We start from the raw sequence: 21,144 nt of genomic DNA on the forward strand, positions 1-21,144 counted from the left end.
ACTTCTGAGAAAACATTTGAGTCTACAAAAATCTTTTGTAGATTCAAATGTTGCTTCTTTTAATGCCGAAAACAGGGACTTTCAAGATGACAGTGGCCCTTATACAATGCGAATAAGAGGAGGTGCCATGGTGAAAGGAACGGCAAGTTTAATGTCCATTAGAGACTTTCCGCAATTCAGCCAAAACAACATTTATGACAACAGAGAAGTGTTGATGGAACGAAGAGTGTGTGGGGTTGATGGAACAAAGTGAGTGGAGCCCCCCAGTTTAGATTAATTTAACAAATTTCTAACACTATATTAAACAAGTTGATATGCAACCAAGTTACAAAGGAGGTTAGGCAGGCGAAGGCAGATTACGAGAAATCCTTGGCAAGGGATGCAAAGAAAAACAGCAAAGAGTTCTTTACTTATGTAAACTCTAGAAGGAAAGGGATGAATCAGATTGGTCCACTTGATATTGATGGGTCAAGTGTTGATGATCCTGCTCAGGTGGCTAACAAACTAAATGAATATTTTGCATCGACATTCACACATGAGGAGTTATTCAGCGAGGGGAATGCCAGAGGTGTATTCAACTCTAGCAGTAAGTTACAGAATCTTGAAATAACTGGGAGTAAAGTGGAGGAGAAACTGTTGAAGATAAACACAAGAAAGGCACCCGGGGTGGATGGGATCTATCCAGTTATATTAAAGGAGGCAGCAAAGGAAGTAAGCAAACCCTTAGCCATAATTATGAGAGCTTCCTTGGACTCAGGGGAGGTACCCATAGACTGGAAATGTGCAAATGTGACCCCAATTCACAAAGGAGGATCAAAGGCTGACACAAGTAATTATAGACCTGTGAGCTTGACTTCTGTTCCAGGAAAATTAATGGAGGCACTGGTTAAAGACGCACTGCAGGATCATTTAGACAAGACTTCAGTTATAGCTCAGACACAGCATGGTTTTGTTAAGGGGAAGTCTTGCCTGACCAACTTGATTGGATACTATGATGCAGTCACAAAAGAACTGGATGCAGGGAATAACTTTGATATTATATACTTGGATCTTAGAAAGGCTTTTGATACTGTTGTACATGGAAGACTGCTGCACAAATTGGAGCAGTGTGACATTGGAGGCAAATTGCTGCTATGGATAAAGGGGTGGTTGAGGGGGAGAAGACAGAGAGTGGTAATCAATGGACACTGCTCATCGTGGACTGATGTTATTAGTGGAGTCCCTCAGGGCTCAGTGTTGGGTCCATTATTGTTTTCTGTATTTATAAATGATATTGATGATGGTATATCGGGATTAATGTCCAAGTTTGCAGACGATACAAAGGTTGGCAGGGTTGTCAAGGACACTACTGACACTATGCTTCTGCAACAGGATCTGGAAAGGTTGAGCAGATGGGCTGAGAGGTGGCAAATGAAGTTTAACATTGACAAATGTAAAGTACTACACATGGGAAACAGCAACCCCAGAGCAACGTATCAGCTCTATGGTACAACACTGACAGTGGTAGAGAATGAAAGGGACTTGGGGGTGGTTGTGCAGGCAGATATGAAGTTCTCTGAGCAGTGCAGACGGGCTGCAAGAGTAGCTCATGGAGTATTGTCAATGATATACAGGAATTTTTCCAGCAGGGATAAGGAGGTGATTATTGCATTGTATAAGGCGATGGTCAGGCCACACCTAGAGTACTGTATACAGGTCTGGAGGCCTCATTTCAAGAAGGATGTAGAGCTGCTGGAACGAGTACAGAGAAGGGCAACAAGATTAGTGAATGGAACAAAGGGGTGCTCTTACGAAGAAAGGCTTAAGTTTTGCAAATTACAGTGTCTGGAGACTAGGCACCAGCGAGGTGATCTGATAGAGGTGTATAAAGCCTTGAATGGTTTAAGCATGCTCAATGCTGATGGGATTCTTCCTCTAGCTCAGAATAATCACCTGAGAGGGCATAAATTCAAATTGAGGAAAGACAGATGTAGGATAGACGTGCGGAAATTTGCCTTTAGCCAGCGGGTGGTTGGTTGGTGGAACAGACTTCCATCCCTTGTGGTGGAGGTTGATAGCCTAAATAAGTTTAAGGCTCAGCTGGACAGGTATTTTGAACGAACAGAGGGGTGAAGTGGAAGTGGTTTTTTTTTTTTTTTTTTTGGCTGATGCTGCATAAGCTTGCTTTCTTGCATCAAATGCCTCTACTAATGCTAATGCTAATGCTAACACGTATACATTTTGGAAATCATTGGCTGCTTCTTCCATGGCAAAAAAATATATAAATTTAGTAATAAAACATTAATAAGTTTCTGGTGTAAAAGTGCTACACATCTTCCACAGAACAAAAGGAATCTTATGAAAAGGTTGAAGGGGATTCTGGATGATGCCATGTGAAGGGATGGTGCCTATTAACAAAATCTGTTACCGCTCATCAACACCGACTTAGAAACAGTTCTAAACAAGAGCAAAATGGATCATTTTACATATGTGCAAACATAAGACTATTTCTTTTATCTGTCATATTAAATGAAGAACCAACTGCATGACATGAAGTCAATAAATATATCAATAATGTTCAATTTGATCTGCAAGCAAAAATGATTATTACTTTATCGTTCATCAACACCCAAGATCTGGATGTGACATTGACAGACTTTAGGAATAGCTTTAGGACAGTTACATTATCTGAGTGAATAGGTATGGACAAGTTTGATTTCTTTCCTTTTTTCCTTGTGATATGTGGACCTTGATTAGGGATCTGAAATGTTATCTGCCTAAATATAGAGTTCAGCAACTGCCTAAAACAGCCAAGTTGTGAGGAGCAAGAGTGCAGCAGCAGCAGCACATATACATTTCCGCACATCTATTGGATGATTCAAGCCCATCCAATTGCTAAATATGATTAAATAATTAGCATTCATGATTTACTGTAAACTCCTCTGACCTGGTGATTGTGCCAGAGTACAAACAAGAACTTTATTCTTTTAATTTAGACTGAACTGTTGCATTATACAAAAGCACACATATACATATAGTGTAGATTGTATTTTTACATGTCAATTTTAGTGTTTAGAAATCTAGTCACAATCCATGTTAAAAATCTCTTTGCTCTGATTTTTTTTTTTTTTTTTTTATTGCAGAGAAAAAGCTAACTTCTGTGGTTTACATAATGTTACATAAGGTTCTTATCTCAGTCTAAAAAACCGTAAGCAATATTCTGGGTTTGAATTCAGTCTGATTGGATGAATTTCTAAAGGCTGTTATTTATTCCCAGTATTTCCCCACCTCCCACAGTCTTATTAGCATTAGTAAAGGCATATGGTGCAAGTAAGTAAACTTATATAGCTTCGATAAAAAAAAAAAAAAAACCTTTCCATTTCACCCAACCATTCACTCCAAATGTTTGTCTAGTTCTGCCTTGAAATTATTTAAGTTGTTCACCTTCACTACAGCAGATGGATGTTTGTTCCAAATATCAACCAACTGTTTGCTAAAAACAAATTTCCACACAACTATTCTACAATTGTTCCTCAATTTGAAATTATGCCCCCTCAGGTGAGTAATCTGAGCAAAAATCCCATCAGATTGAGCTTGCTAAACCCATTCAAGGCTTTATACACCTCAATTAGGACAGTTACATTATCTGAGTGATTTACATTATCAGACCATTGCCTTATACTAGCAAAATTTCTGTATATCATTAATAAGACACCACGAGCCCACTAACCTGAGTGAGTACCACCCAGTTGGTATGTTAGTCTGAAATTACTTAGTCTGCTTCCCCATATGCAGTACTTTACATTTATCAATGTTAAACTTCATTTGCCACCTCGCAGCCCATCTGCTCAACTTTTGCAGATCCTGTTGCAGTAGTGCACTATCATTACTGTCATTAACAACCCTGCCAACCTTCATATCATCTGCAAACTAAAAACATTAACCCTGATATACTGTCATCAATATCACTGATAAATACAGAAAACACCAATGGGTCTAACACCGACCCTGAGGGACTCTAATAATAACATTAGTCCATTAGTCCTGAGTGTCCATTGATTACCACTCTGTCTTCTCCCACTCAATCATCCTTTTATCCATTGTAGCAACTTGCCCTTAATGCCATACTGCTCCAAATTGTACAGTAATCTTCCATGTACAACAGTATCAAAAGCTTTCCTAAAATCCAAGTATATGATATCAAAATTATTTTTTGCATCCAGTTCCTTTGTGACCACATCATAGTATTCAATAAATTTGTCAGACAAGGCTTCCCCTTCACAAACTCATGCTGTGTCTGAACTATAACTGCAGTCTTGTCTAGATGATCCTGCATTGCTTCTTTAACCAGTGACTCCATTAGTTTCCTTGGAACAGAAGTTAAACTAACAGGTCTGTAATTATTCTTGTCACCCTCTGATCTGTCTTTTTGAATTGGGGACACATTTGCACATCTCCTCTCCATGGGGGCCTCCTCTGAGTTCAAGGAAGCTTTCATAATTATGGCAAATGGTTTCCTTACTTCCTTTGCTGCTCCTTGAATATAAATGGATAGATCCATTCACCACAGGTGCCTTTCTTATGTTCAATTTCAATAATTTTTCCTCCACTTTGTTCTCAGTTATTACAAAATCACTTAGGTCCCTGCCTGAGTTTGTTAAGCTTCTGGCTTCCATTTCCCTACATACTTCCTCATCTGCAAATGTAGATGCAAAATACTCATTCAGTTTGTCATCTACCTCAGCAGATTCATCAACAATCAAACTGTCTATGTCAAGTGGACCAATCTGAATCATCTCCTTCCTTCTAGAGTTTGCATAAGTAAAGAAGTCTTTACTGTTTTTCTTTGCACCCTTTTCCAAAGATTTCTTGTAATCTGCCTTCGCCTGCCTAACCTCTTTTGTGACTTGATTACAGACTATCTTATATCTACTGTAGGCATCTGTGCCTCCTAATAATTTACATGAATCCCATGCATTTTTCTTCTCTGCCATGAGTCTCATTAATTCATTTAACATCCATTTAGGTCTAAACCTTGAACAGTATTTTTTTCGTTGGTATGAAAAGCCTAGTAGCTTCTAAGATTAATTCCTTGAATGCTTCCCATTTAGAATTTGCTGTTGGTAACATCATCAGTTGGTCCCAATGTATAGAATTTAAAAAATCTCTGAGACCACTGTAGTCACCTTTATGAAAGCAAAAACCCTTCCCTTTACTCCTGATGGTAGTTATATCTTTAAGTAAATCCCACATCAGTACACTGTGATTGCTGCCACCTAGTGGTTCCTTTATCTGCAGATTCTTAATGCATGAAGAATTGCTGTTGATAATCAGATTAAGGGTATTACTTCCTCTGATTGCCTCTTGAACATGCTGCTGTAGAAAACAATCATCCAATAAATCCACAAAAGTCTTGCTGGTGTGCAAGTGACCAACCCACAAATGCCTGTCTATCTGGGAAGTTAAAATCTCCCATTATAAGACAATCTGATTTAACGGCCCACACTATTTCTCTGTGCTCTGTTCTGTTTGTTGTACATTCTCTGTGCTCTGTTCTGTTCGTTTCTCTGTTCAGAGTCATTAGGCCTATAACACACTCCTACTCTCAACTTGGTTTTCCCAGTGCTTATGTCACAACAAAGTGACTCAACACTGCACTGTCCACCCATGTCAAATGGATGCACTTTCTTAGATTTTGTGTTTCTTAACTAATAGCATCACCCCTCCTCTCCTACTATCCTGTCTTGTACACACTGTACACCCTGAATTCCAATTCTGCATTCCTTATCTCTGTGTGACACCATGGATCTGATATCCCCAACAATATCTGCCTTTGATGTTTTGACCAGTACCTCAAATTCATCAAATTTATTTACTAAATTCCTAGCATTGGTGTACATGCAAGTATACATACTCCTGTTCTTACTCTTAGTTACTCTAACACAACCCATGTATTTATCTGTTCCATGATGACTTCTAGCAGTCCTTAAATCCCCAGTACCTTGCTTTCCAGGCTGCTGCTCATTCCAATAGAAGCAAGCAAAAATCACTTTCAATCTGCCTGCGGCTACTGTTAATCTATTAGTCTGTGAATCTCACCCCCAAGCTAGCAGTTTTACAACTCACCTAACACTGCCTCAATAGCATCAGCAAATATTCTTGCTGATGCTATTTAAGTGTATCCCATCCCTGTAGAAACAATTTTTCCTGTTAACAAGCACAGACCATGTTGAGGAAAATTATACCCCATGAGCCTTGCAATGTCTGCAGGGCCGAAATGATTTACAATGCTCTCATCATATACTTCCTCCTATGGTCTCTGGGCAGAATTGCAGACACTTTCAAATTTAACTGGCAACTTTGTAAATGTTCATTAGTGTTCAAAAGTGTTCATTTCAGTAACCATACTGATTCTGATGACCTCCCAGTGAATATCTCTCTCATACATTAATTTTTAAAGTAAAATCCTGTAATAATGAACTTCTTGGAAGTGTGTGTGAATAACTTCATTCTACTGAAACTTTAATATAATAAATATCATTTAAAATTATTTCCAAAGAATCATTATTTCTTCAAATAAATTTTGCCACACTCATTAAACATACGGAGGCAACAATTTCTGCCTTGTTTTTCTGAAATTTTGACCTTAAAATCAACTATAAATACATATACTACAACAGTAAAAATATTTGTTCACAGATCATTGTTTTCACAAGAAATACTGTATCATTTAACATTTTAATAAACCACACTTTCAGAAATATAGTACAGTAAATAAACTTAGCATTATTTTAAACATATTACTACATCAGTTGTTGCTTTTAATATTCAACTTTGTTTTATCATGCAATAATATGAAATTTAACTTCAGTGCAATCAAAAATGTATAGATTCAGGTTGCACTAAGTTAAATTAATTCTAAGACTTTTTTTTTGGTAAATGAGTGAACAGTTTCTTTAATTAGTTTCCCCCCCCCCCACAATTAAAAAAAAAAAGGACTAGTAAAAGTAAGTGTGCAATTTCTCATCTCACAAACTGCACCATGTCACATTATCCATTTCCTTTATTTTTTTTTTGGGAGGGAGATGTGTTGGTATGCTGTACCAATTAGATTTGAGCATAATCATTCAAAAATGAAGAAACAGAGTGTGTGAAACTGAATTCTTTTGTCTTATCTTTTAAAAAAAAAAAAACTTTTCTTTTGCTTCAATCAAATTCTCCCACAGCTGTACTTCAATATGAGTGTCATTCCCAATGTTCACATATGTAAACTAATTGTAAATGCAGGTTGGCTGCCATAGAGCAAACATGGGGCAGTTAGCCATGTAGGATTATATTCAAGAAGATTGAAGGAAGGTTGAATTAAGTAATTAGTAGAAAAATTTTTGTTTTCCTTAATTTGTTTAAATATCTTGCAAATTGTAAAGTTTATAGCCTTTAAAGCCTACAAGAATTAACAGAAGCATATAAGTCTTGGGGCATAATAAAAGCAAACTAAGTTTGCAGAAGGGCATCACTAACATCTCAAATTGTAAAATCCTTCACAATGAGTTTCCTAGCATTGCAATTTGAAAAATTAACGCTTTCCAAGTGGAGAAAACTATTGTTAACTTATTCACAGTTGCATGCCACCTTTATTTTAGAGATAACTGTTCCCTCATCAGTGGTGGATAGACACCTAGAGTGTAAGAGATAACCCAGCTACATGGTCTCTATCAACTGGGAAGATAGCAGTGGGAGGATTAATAAATTAGAATTATACAATATCTATAGAGCAATAGTCACAGAAGATGCACATGCATGTGTACCATTAAGGAAATATATGCACAAGGAGGATACTGAGATGGATGAATACAGAGCAAATAAAAATATTGCAAGGAGCAGCTACAGAGCACTGAAAAGTACAAAAGCCTTTATTATTATTTTTTTTTTTTATGTAAACCCCAAACATGAGAGGTATTAGAATCTATAGTACAGTCAGTCCTCGTATAGCACGATAGTTGTGTTCCTATAAACTCTCGTGCAATGCAAAATCGTGCAATATAAACAGACCTTATCGGAAAAATAGGGTTAGGTGCCGATCACCCAAGATTGAACACACATTTGTAACCAAAACATTACTAAACACAATAAATAATCGTAATAACATATGTAATTTATTGAGTAATCGTAATTAAGTAATTATGTTATTACGTAATCGTAATAACATAGGCGCATTTTATTACGTAATCGTAATAACGTAGGCGTATTTTATTCCGCCTATTACGTAATAAAATATTGCTAATGCTTTTGCTTCTATTGCAAGCAAACTTGTTTTTTGTTTGATTTTCTATCCAAACAGATGAGAGCCGTTCCATCTCTTCCAATTCTTTGTGTCTTAATCTAATGGATTTTAATTGCACTTTGAGTTGGTCCTGCTATAAAAGTTGTTTTTATTTTCTCTGCATTCTTTGTAATTCTCGGCACTGCCTCATTTAGGTCTGTAGCACGTGCAATATCACATGGTCTTTCATTTTGCTCAAAGCATTTCACAATTTCATATTTTTTCTATATTGACAGAGGTGGACTGGCCATAAGCCTTCCCGAGGAAACCCCGGTGGGCCGGAGGCTGGTGTGATTTTGGCCATAAATGCTAGTATGAGGTCACTACAAATTTTCCCAGGTAAGAATTTTTTCCCCAGTCCGCCTCTGTTTATCGATATTGCTTTTATTTTTCTCTCTGAATCTGCAGTGTCTTCACCAGGATGCTTCCTTTTCACACATTTTAACATTTTACTCATTTTTAGGGAATAAAGCACAATTACAAAACGAGGAAGCACCCTTGATACACAAACAAAGCTGCTCGCATGTAGCAACTGAATAAACAACACCGTAAAGGCAGAGATTAACACCTCACATTTTACTAAAGCACATTTCTAGGAGTTACTACCATAAAACAATAAAAACAATTTCCAGTTGCGTTTCTGTTAGTGGAATCTGTTATAAACTGGTAGTAAAGTCGATCTAATTGCATTTGCGATTATACTGATAGCTGGAATTGTGTTGGTTTTTACGTTATTATGGTGAAATGTGTTTCCCCTTCAATGATATAAAAAATATAAATACATTTTCAGGATCTTCTCTTCATTCCTATCGTGTTGCGTTCGGTTGGGGTGATTCTGCGCTCGACTGCCATTTCTTGTAAACACAAAGGCGAATCGTGCATAAGCGAATTGTTTCGTGTTATATAAGATATTGTTCCCCTATTTATAAATAGTGTATGATCGGAATTCGTGTAATGTAAACACGTGTTATACGAGGACTGATTGCGCTTAGTACCATGCTTGGGTTTGAGGTTGAGAAGACGAAAGAAGATATTTGTTGACATTGGACTTGAACTTCTGTAGACTGTAATTTTCAGGAAATACGTATGAAGGAAGGTTGTTCCAGAAAACGGAAGATGAAAAGTTGGTTCTGTGAGTTTGAAGTTGGACAGTAAATGGATGTTGGCTGGTGGCAGCACGTGTTCGGACTGCTTTGAAAGAGAGAGCGGGAATTATAGAAGCCAATTCAGAAGAACAGTGCCTATGGAAGTATCTGGAAGAGGCATGCAGCAGAAAGAGTACATCTATGAGACAGCGAGTGGAGAGACTCTGTTAGAGATGAATCATTAATTAACCTAACTGCCCTCTTCTGAATGGAATCAAGAAGCCTGAGAGAGGCTTTGGGGGCACTACCCCAGTTGTGGGAACAATATTCCATGGCAGGGTGGATTTGCGATTTATACAGAGTGAGCAGCTGTTTGGAAGAAAAGTAACGCAGAGAGTGAAAGAGAAAACCAAGTTTTTTAGATGCAGAGGAAGCAATATTTGTAATGTGCTTGTGCCAAGAGAGATTAGAAGTCAGGGTAATCCCAAAAAGAGATATATCATTTTGTCTAGAAATCGGAGTGTCACTAAAGATAGGAGCAGAAGAATCCTTTTTGCGAGATATAAGACAAGACTGAGTTTTAGAAGGGTTGAAATCAACTAAGTTGTCTTTGTTCCACTGGAGAATTACCTGAAGATCGGCATTTAAGGAATTGGTAGCAGATTTTCGAGACGTTGAAGCTGATTGAACAGGGCAAGGTTTTTCAAAATGGAAAGTGGAATGCAATGTGCTATCATCGGCAAAACTATGGATAGGATTTCCAATCAATGGAAGAAGGTCATTAATATACAAGAGGAAAAGAGTGGGGGAAAGAACTGAACCTCGGGGGACACCAGCATTAGTGGAGAAGTTAGAAGACAGAGAGCCATCTACCATCACCCTCAGTGAGCGATCAGAGAGAAAACTGGATAACCAATTACTAAAAACAGTTGGCAAACCATAAGATGGAGGCATGTTTATAAGACCTTTAGGCCAAACACGATCGAAAGCCTTTGAAATGTCAAGAGCAACTACTTGGGCTTCACCGAACCTTTCCATTGAATTAGTCCATAAATGGGTAACATAAGCCAGAACATCACCAGTGGATTGATACTGACAGAATCCATACTGGCGATCGTTGATCAGACGGAAGGTTTCTAGGTAGTTAAGAGTTGGCAGTTAATTGATTTCTCCATTACTTTAGAAAGAGTAGAAGTAATTGCAATGGGACGATAATTGGATGGGAGGGATTTATCACTCTTTTTAGTAACTGGCTGGATATGAGAAAATTTCCAAGCAGAAGGAAAAACACCTTTGGAATAAGAAAGTGAAAAAAGGCGGCAAAGAATAGGAGTAAGTTCAGGAGCACAGGTTTTGAGAACAAGTGGAGAAATACCATCGGGACCTGGAGCTTTCTTAGCATCATGATTCGTCAAAATCCTTCTGACATCCTTTTGACAAAAGACCACAGAGGCATTGAATGGAGCGTGTTGAGAATGGTGGAAGGTGTTTACCAAGATCATTAATACATGAGTTGGAAGAAAAATGGGATGCTAGCAGGTCAGCTTTATCCTTGGCTGAAGTGACAACAGAACCATCTGGTTTGGACAGGGGTGGGAGCAGAGATGGGCAAAATTTGCAGCCAATAGCTTTGGCAAGAGACCAGAATGCTCGGCTACAATTAGGGCAAGAAACAAGTTTTCTACTCTTAGCCTGTTCAAACTCTAGTTTGGACTGATTAATAACTGCTTTACAATTGTTGCGAGCTTTGGTGTAGGCAGAAAATGAAATTGAAGAATTAGAAACAAGCCAATTACGATATGCAACATTCTTCTCTTGAACAGCCTTAGCACATTTATTGGAAAACCAAGGTTTAGATAAAGGATGAGATTTTAAAGTGGAGTGTGGGATAAATGATTCCATTCCTGCAAGAATAATTTCACTGACATGATCTGAGCAAATGTTGACATCAGAAGTTTTGAAACAGTCATCCGACCTGGAAAAGAAGTCTCGCAGGTCATCCCATTTTGCATTCTTGTAATGCCAAACAACACGAGGTTGGGAATAGCCATGAGATAAAGGTTCCATTGGAGAAGAGACAATCACCAAGTTGTGATCTGAAGTGCCTAAAGGACCTCTCACTTCGACCGTGTACTTAGAAGGGTTGTTTGGGAGAAAAAGATCAAGCGTGTTGGCTGTATGATTAGGATTGTCCGGTATTCTTGTAGGTAAATGAACAATCTGTGCAAGGTCATTAGTAATTGCAAAAGCCTCAGCATCTCGACCAGTTGGGTCAGTGTGACTAGAAAATGGAAGCCAGATGGAGTTGTGAACATTAAAATCACCAAGGAAAATTACCTCACTGTTAGGAAAGTTGGACTGGAGAAAGTCAAGTTGCAAAGAGAGGAAGTCAAAAAGATCCAAGTGATTAGTGGAGTTGGGAGAACGGTAGAGACAACAGATGAATTTTACAAAATGAGGTAGAGAGATTTTAAGCCAGAGAAGATCAAAGAGAGTAGATTCCAAATTGTCAAGTCTCTGACAGGGAATATCAGAACGGACATATGCACAAGTACCACCTTTGAGGCGAAAGGAATCATACAGCAAATAATTTGGGCATCTGAGATGAGCAGTAGTTGAATCAACTGATAACTAGGATTCTGTCAGAAAAAGTACATGGGGTTTTTTGCGGACTGCAAGTGGAAATGGACATTGTTAAGATTAGAATTGAGACCACGTATATTTGTGAAATGAATTAGGAAGTGCTTGGGAGGTTTAGATCTTTTCGCAGATAAGCTTGCTCCATTAGTTTGACAATTCATGGTGTATTCAATAGTAAGAAAAAGTGGGTGGGAGATGCTGTATGAAGTAATGAAATTTTTGGATATGGCGTACACATGGTAAGAATATACTCAAATCCTTGACATAACGTGGCCTCGACAATGCTCCCCACATACAGACTACTTGGACTCTCTCCAGTCACTATCTGGCAGAGTAGAGGTAGCAAGATTATACACTAGCTGATCCGGAAGCCTCCTAGAGAGTTACCAATAGGTTCTGTCCAGTGTACTAACTAGCGGCCGGCCTGCGAACACCGTTTTAGAGCTGTACCCTCGAAATGTAAGGAACATTGGATCTCGCCACGATGTTCATCGTAACCTCAAAAGTCATCAATCATACTGCATGATGGAAGAGATAGGGAAGGGTTGACCGGAACTTAGCTCTAGAGACTAAACATGGGTTCCACCACTTCAAGCCTCCAATAAGCAAAGTGGTGGTATTGCACCGGTTGATGAGAGTCATCTACCACCTAGTACTGTCTGGTAACATAGTGGGAGGCGGCATACCTCCATGTGGTGTGGGCGTCACACCTCGACCCCTGCTTACTTTGGTTCACACCTGGATGGTCACCCACCATGTACTTGTGCATGGAGGTTACACCCAGGATTTTTTTTTTTTTTTTTTTTGCTAATTACTAATGCTAATTACTAACAGTCCCACCATCGTGAAGGTGTAAGCAGAGAATCTGGCTGTCACAGACCATCCAGACTTCGCCGAATTGGGTCCACTTGATTTGAGTGTCACCCGAATATCAGTTCCATCAGCATTTTAGACTCCCAGGTAGCAAGTGCAGCTTGTCTGGCATATCTGAGAGAATGTCTGTGACAACCTCAAGGACCAAAGCCTGTGACATATATAAGCTGATTTGTAAAAGTAACACAGGACAGGTTAGATTGGCAAATACAGGGTATGAGAAATCACAAGAGTACAAGAGATCAAAGAATGGAGGACAAGGAGTTTCTCATTTATGCATACCAAGAAGAAAAATCAGATTGCACCCTTGCATAATGGATCCAATTGACAGTGCTGATGAATTTTGAACATGTAATTTACATTGAACTTTACAGATGAAAGAACCTTCACAGTGAGGAGAGGGTGCGTGAGAGGCCAAGCAGTAAAAAATTAGAAATACTGAATTTGCAGGTGGTTTATGAAAAAAACTTTTGGACCTAAAGGCAACTGAAGCCTCTGAAATTGATGACATATTCCCAGTAATGTTGAGGGCAGTGGCAAGAGGGTGTATCGAACCATTAAGATTAATTATGACAGGATCACTGAACTTGGTAAAGATTCCTCTGGACTACAGAAGTGAATCACCAATACAAACACTCACTTCTTTAGAGATATTCCACAATTCTAATGTATTAATCTTTCTACTGTTTTCTGCCCAGTTGATAGAGGCCATACAGCATCTTAAACAAGTATAGAGACTTTCATAGTCTTTTTTTTTTTTAAAGAAAAAATGTATTGCCATAAAGGCAGATCTAAGAGAATTCAGTGAATTCATCTAAGAGATCTTCAGTGGTAAAGAAAATTGTGGAGGCAGTGATAAAGAGTGCACCACAATTCTAATGTATTAATCTTTCTACTGTTTTCTGCCCAGTTGATAGAGCCATACAGCATCTTAAACAAGTATAGAGACTTTCATAGTCTTTTTTTTTTTTAAAGAAAAAATGTATTGCCATAAAGGCAGATCTAAGAGAATTCAGTGAATTCATCTAAGAGATCTTCAGTGGTAAAGAAAATTGTGGAGGCAGTGATAAAGAGTGCAATATAGGGACACTTAGAAAGAATAAAATTCTGAGGACCACACAACACAGTTTTGTTAATGGAAAAATTATGCTTAACTAACTTGATTAGCTATTTTGACACAGTTACTCATGAGTTGGATGCAGAAATGCAGCATTTGACTCAGTCCCCCATGAGAGGTTACTGTATAAGATAGAACATGTTAGGATGAGGGTAACATTTTTAAGTAGGATTCTAGGTGGCTACATTGCAAGAGGCAAATATTGTGATTAATGGGAGAATCCACTTCTAACATTAAAACACTAGTCTTCCAAGAATCAGTTCTGCGACAACAATTTTTTTGATTTTCATGAATGTCAGCGATGAAGGAATAGAGGGCATGATGCAAAATGTATATTAATATAATATACTCTTAATAAAACTGCTCATACTGTATAGCTCTCTTTATAATGATTTTCCCTACTAGTAAAGTCAGACTGACCAGTCTATAGTTATCCAGTTCACTCTTAGCATCACCTTTATGTATTACAGATCATCACTTCTCTAATCCAAGTTTATGTTTGGATTAGAGAAGTGATGATCTGTAATACATAAAGTCCTTCTTGGTCTTCCTCTTCCAAAAGAGAAAGACCAAGAAGGACGTGGACAGAGGTTGTGTGAGTAGCTATGAATAGAAGAGGGCTGATGGATGGAGACTGGGAAGACAGAAGAAAATGTAAAAAAAAAAAAGAATGAAAGAATGACTTTTTCATGTTAGGTTGAGGAGAACCGTTGTAATAACGGAATAAATCCCAAGAAGAAAAACTGTCCGTCTCAGTTTAAAAAAAAACTGCAGCAAAAGTACATTCATTTAAATGTTCTAGTTCATCAATCAATAAATGTATTGACTTGCAGCAATAAATCAATTTATTGCATCAAATCAATAAAGAGTACTGAAACCAACAAAATGCAGGGAAGTTACAAATGCAAGATTGGGAAGGAGAAATCCTACCCAAGTGTAAAAAAACAAGTCTTGCCAATAGTTCAAATGCTACAATAACGTTAAACATGGCTGTTATGGGGCTAAGCATATTCCCATAATAGCCATGAAATGATAAGAGTGGGGAAACATAAAACGTTTTTCAGCAATTCACTGGATCTTAATCTTACCACAAACAATTTATAATTATATGAAACACAAGAATACAGATATATTCAAACAATTACACACAAAAATAAATACAGTAGAACCTGGATAAGAACTCTAGCAGTGAGCTAGAGAATCTTGTAATAACTGAGAGTAAAGTGGAGGAGAAACTGTTGAAGATAAACACAAGAAAGGCACCTGGGGTGGATGGGATCTATCCAGATATATTAAAGGAGGCAGCAGAGGAAGTAAGTAAACCCTTAGCCATAATTATGAGAGCTTCCTTGGACTCAGGGGAGGTATCCGCAGACTGGAGATGTGCAAATGTGACCCCAGTTCACAAAGGAGGATCAAAGGCTGACACAAGCAATTATAGACCTGTGAGTTTAACTTCTGTTCCAGGAAAATTAATGGAGGCACTAGTTAAAGAGGCACTGCAGGATCATTTAGACAAGACTTCAGTTATAGCTAGGACACAGCATGGTTTTGTTAAGGGGAAGTCCTGCCTGACCAATTTGATTGGATACTATGATGCAGTCACAAAGGAACTGGATGCAGGGAATAACTTTGATATTATATACTTGGATCTTAGAAAGGCTTTTGATACTGTTGCACATGGAAGACTGCTGCACAAATTGGAGCAGTGTGACATTGGAGGCAAATTGCTGCTGTGGATAAAGGGATGGCCGAGTGGGAGAAGACAGAGTGGTAATCAATGGACACTGCTCATCGTGGACTAAGGTTATTAGTGGAGTCCCTCAGGGCTCAGTGTTGGGTCCATTATTGTTTTCTGTATTCATAAATGATATTGATGATGGTATATCAAGCTTAATGTCGAAGTTTGCAGACGATACAAAGGTAGGCAGGGTTGTCAAGGACACTACTGACACTATGCTGCTGCAACAGGATCTGGAAAGGTTGAGCAGATGGGATGAGAGGTGGCAAATGAAGTTTAACATTGACAAATGTAAAGTACTACACATGGGAAACAGCAACCCCAGAGCAACGTATCAACTCTGTGGTACTACACTGACAGTGGTAGAGAATGAAAGGGACCTGGGGGTGGTTGTGCAGGCAGATATGAAGTTCTCTGATCAGTGCAGACGGGCTGCAAGAGTAGCTCATGGTGTATTGTCAATGATATATAGGAATTTTTCTAGCAGGGATAAGGAGGTGATTATTCCTTTGTATAAGGCAATGGTCAGGCCACACCTAGAGTACTGTATACAGGTTTGGAGGCCTCATTTCAAGAAGGATGTAGAGCTGCTGGAACGAGTACAGAGAAGGGCAACAAGATTAGTGAATGGAACAAAGGGGTGCTCTTATGAAGAAAGGCTTAAGTTTTGCAAATTACAGTGTCTGGAGACTAGGCACCAGCGAGGTGATCTGATAGAGGTGTATAAAGCATTGAATGGTTTGAGCATGCTCAATGCTGATGGGATTCTTCCTCTTGCTCAGAATAATCACCTGAGAGGGCATAAATTCAAATTGAGGAAAGACAGATGTAGGATAGACGTGCGGAAATTTGCCTTTAGCCAGCGAGTGGTTGGTTGGTGGAACAGACTTCCATCCCTTGTCGTGGAAGTTAATAGCCTAAATAAGTTGAAGGCTCAGCTGGACAGGTATTTTGAACGAACAGAGGGGTGAAGTGGAAGTGGTTTTTTTTTTTTTTTTTTTTTTGCTGATGCTGCATAAGCTTGCTTTCTTGCATCAAATGCCTCTACTAATGCTAATGCTAATGCGAAGAAATTCCTGCATAAGAAGTTTTCCCCTGTACTAGATTTGGTTTCTTAAGTCCCAATTTCCACTCTATATATTGTAATGTATTATTTTCCCGCATAAGAAGTACATGATAAAGAATAGAAATTGTATTATTAAATGACGTTTTCCCACTTAATGTTTTTTAAATATAGAAATTCTTTATTTTTATATTAAAAAAAAAAAATTAAACAATATAAACATTATGGTTATCGAACAAGTTAGTGCATAGCATCATTTTAGTTCGTAGTAAATCACAGAAGTAGGTGAAATGCCATAATTTTTGTTACATCTCATATTGTGAATGCCTTCATGACTTGCCCTGATATTGCAATACCTTGAATAAGCAATGCTTCACCAGTGGAGAAGACTAATGTTCTTCGGCGGATACCACCTAAAGAATATCCATCGAGAATAAGTAACATTAGTCTTCTCCACTGGTGGAGCATTGCTTATTTGAGGTAGTGTTCGTTGTCTAACAGCCCCAGCCCCAGGGATTCCCCCATCTCTGCATTGTATCTGTCGAGAAGGACGACAGATACAATGCAGAGATGGGTAAAGTGTGTGTTAGTGAAGTGTACTGTCATGCTAGATCTCTAACCATTTAGCAGTTGGGACCCCTCCCCGTTGCCATCTGCCACCCTAAGGAGGCAGGCCAGGCATTGAGGGATTGCAATAGTACTCTGGCAGGCCTTGCCACCTAGTTTACAAATATTTCAGTGACAAGGCCTATATATTTATAAAAAAAAAAAGAAAAAAAAAAAAAAAAGAAAAAAAAAGAAGCAAGATTTTTTTTTTTTTAAATAATGAAGTAAGGGAAGGGAGTAGGTAGAAATAGGGGGGAATAGAGAAGACTTCTCCCAGTGACAACCAAGTCAGAGCTCCATCAGGCGAAAGGAGGGGAAGGAGTGGGGAGTAAAAGGGGGACTGTGTTAGAGCATACATCCCAGATGGCCTTGACCATTGCATCAATATGCAAAGTAGTGCAATATCAGGGCAACTTGTTGTGAAAGGCATTCACAATATGAGATGTAACAAAAATGATGCTATTTCACCTACTTCGGTGATTTACTACAAACTAGCATTAGTAGAGGCATATGATGCAAGAAAGCAAGCTTATGCAGCATCAGCCAAAAAAAAAAAAAAAAAAAAAAAAATGATGCTATGCATTAACTTGCTTGATTAGTGAATTTTCCATAATCTGAAGCTTTCAGCGTTAAATCCTTTTTAGTATAAACATTTTGATATAATGGAAGTGACATACTGCAATTATTTTCATCAATAACCCTAATTGGATAGCATTGACCACATGAAGCGTTTACTGTTGTGTCTTATTGTAATTGCAACCTTTCAAGGTATGATGAAAGCTGAATTTATAATACTTTATTTCTGTAGATTATCAAAAATACGGTTATTCGTTAAAGAATAACTGTATTTTTGTCTATCTACCGTATTGGCCTTAATTATTCATCCCTCCGTGGCAGCTTAATTTCACACTACAAATATTAATTATACTGATTACATGATTATAATTATTAACTGATTATATGATATAATAATTATTAATTATACTGATTATACTAATTATATTATATTTTTCTAATTTCAAGGGTTATAGTTGGAAGGATGAACTTTCAACTTTAGTTGTTTTGGCTAACTCAGATCAGCTTTGGTATGTAGGTAAACAAGATGTCACATGTTTTAGGAGTCTGTTGTGGGGGGGTAATTATTAGATATAATGATGGTATTATCTTTGATGACATCCATATAATCCTCCACTCCATGTCTGATGATGGGATTCAGTTGAATGTCAAAATGTCACCAATCAGGTTAAGTACTAACATTGTAATGGCTATATTATCCTAGTTAATTGTTTCAATACATTTATTTTGCAATAACATGGTAAATTGTGTCCTTTCTTCATAATTAATAACTATGAATAACCCTGTATAATCCCTTGTTCAATAAATCATTGATCTCCTAATTATGTGTGTGTATATAAAAAAAAAAAATATATATATACAAATAGAACAGTTACTTGCTTTTAAATCACTTTCTAGCCAAAGATACTGCTCCAGAATTTGTCCAACTCCATACTGTACAAAGTAGTAGAATTCTGTTGAGAAGGCAATTATGTGAGCTGGTCCAACATCAAAACTAACGAAAAAGAAAAGGTTTCTTAGGTCTATTCAGCAGCCTGATACATAACTGAATTATTATATATAAAGACAATGCTCTGAGAGATAATAAAGATTTTGCAAGTAATTGTATTTACTTAGCAAGTAATTACTAACCTCCCCCCCCACTCATTCATGTGGATGGGAGATTAGAAAATTGATATTTTGTCCAATTTTATATTAAAAAAAAAAAAAAAAAAAACAGAAAGAATGTATTGTGCTATACAATACATTCTTTAGTAAATTGTTCAAATATCTGAGAAACTGCATGTTGGGGGGGGGGGGGGGAGAACTGATTCTTCTGCATGGCTTTGACACTGATGACAGCCAATACATGAGCTTTGCAATTATAAATGGGATAAAAAAAAAAAAAGAAAAGAGTCAAGTGCAGCCATTATCAACTCACTGCAGGATGGAAGCCTCCTCAACAATTCATGCTGAGGGAAAATTCATGCTTGGCCTCTGTAGCCAAGTGGTCAGGAGTGGGAGTGCAGTAGCACACGCTCTGAGTAGACCGGGGTTCAAGCCCCTGACTGCTGAATACGGTCAATCTGCCAACCCGCACTGGACCAGCGTGGCAGATTATGGTCCATTTCGCTCAGCATGAATAAATGGGATATGCATTTTTAATTGTATACAGATAAAAACATGAAACATCTGTACCAGTTACCTCAAGTTATGCCACAGTCAGATAACTGAGAAATGCGTAATATGACAATAAACAGCAACAGCTTTGAAGTAATTAGAGTTTAAAAGAGAACTGTTTAATGTCCATTTTACACAAAATAACTACACTTCCACCTCTCCTATGTACTATTCATTTGAATAATCAAGTAGGAAAAATTAGACAGACCTCGAAAGATCTTTCACTTCTGACAACCAAGTTTCAATTAAGGTAACAAAAATAGATTTAAAACTGGATAAAATATCCAGATATTTATTTCATTAACAAAACTATGAAACATTCTGACAAAAAGCTAAAATATACTTACATTTGACAGGACTGACTGCAACAACGTAAGCACTATGATGAGATATCCTTAACTTATATACTAAATCCCTACCACTTTTGGGATTTATTATTATTATTATTCTGAATATATTCATCCCAGAATATATTATTCTGGGATGAATAATATAAATGAAGTTGCTCATTTTTCAAATTTGTTGAAGGAAATTGATAAATCAACATGACCATAGGTTTAAAACAACCAAGCATGCTCAGTCAATACCAATAATTGCCAAAATCAGTGCAATGCAAGCACACTGTAGGCAAAAAAAATGGACAAAAACTGATTTCTCCACTGTATGCCATCTAATAGCAATGAATGCTTACAAAGGATGTTACTGGGAAGAAAGCCCTAAAGATAATAAAGAAACATGTACTTCCTAACTTTCATTGCAATAAAAGGACTGATTGCCCACTTTACTTGCAGGAAGGATAAAGTTTATCAAGTTCTAACAGGGAGTTAAATAATTTTGTAATAACTAAGATGAAAGTCAAAGAGACACTGTTGAATTTAGACATAAGAAAGGCACCTGGGATGTGTGGGATCTATACAATTATATTAAGAGAGGCAAGCAAAGGAAGTAAACAAACCTTAGCCATAATTATGAAGGCTTCCTTGGATTCAGGGGAGGTCCCTGCAGATCGGATGTGTGAAAATGTATCCCCAATTCACAAAGGGAGATCAAAGAGTGACACGAGTAATTACAGACCAGTTAGTTTAACTTCTGTTCCAGAGAAATAATGGAATCGCTGATTAAAGAAGTAATGCAGGACCATCTAGACAGGAATTAAATTATATTGCAAGTCACAGCATAGATTTGTTAAGGCACAGTCTGGTCAACTCATATATGATGCAGTGACAAAAGAACTCGATGCAAAAAATAGTTTTCATATCATATACTTGAATTTCAGAAAGATGTTTTCATACTGTTGCACTTAACAGACTGCTGTACAAACTGGAGCAATGTGGCATTAAGGGAAAGTTACTGATATTAAAAGGTATGGTTGAGTGGAAGCAGACGGAGTGTTATCAATAGGCACTGCTCTTCATGGATTAATGTTATTAGAGGAGTCCACCAGGGTTCGGTGCTGGGCCCATTGTTGTTTTGTGTATTTAT

The 21,144-nt window shown here is 37.7% G+C and overlaps 1 protein-coding gene across 1 annotated transcript in view; it reads right to left on the reverse strand.

Moving 5' to 3' along the window:
- LOC150084729 (acid phosphatase type 7) overlaps positions 1-21,144 on the reverse strand; it is a 214,069-nt gene that overhangs the window by 79,025 nt on the left and 113,900 nt on the right. The window contains exon 7 of the mRNA XM_090375467.1: positions 18,883-18,997. Within this exon, the coding sequence (XP_090231593.1) occupies positions 18,883-18,997 (115 nt within the window). The remainder of the gene's footprint in view (positions 1-18,882; positions 18,998-21,144) is intronic.

Source organism: Mastigoproctus giganteus, chromosome 6, assembly GCF_048544385.1.
Source record: "Mastigoproctus giganteus isolate SK-2022 chromosome 6, ASM4854438v1, whole genome shotgun sequence".
Lineage (NCBI taxonomy): Eukaryota > Metazoa > Arthropoda > Arachnida > Uropygi > Thelyphonidae > Mastigoproctus > Mastigoproctus giganteus.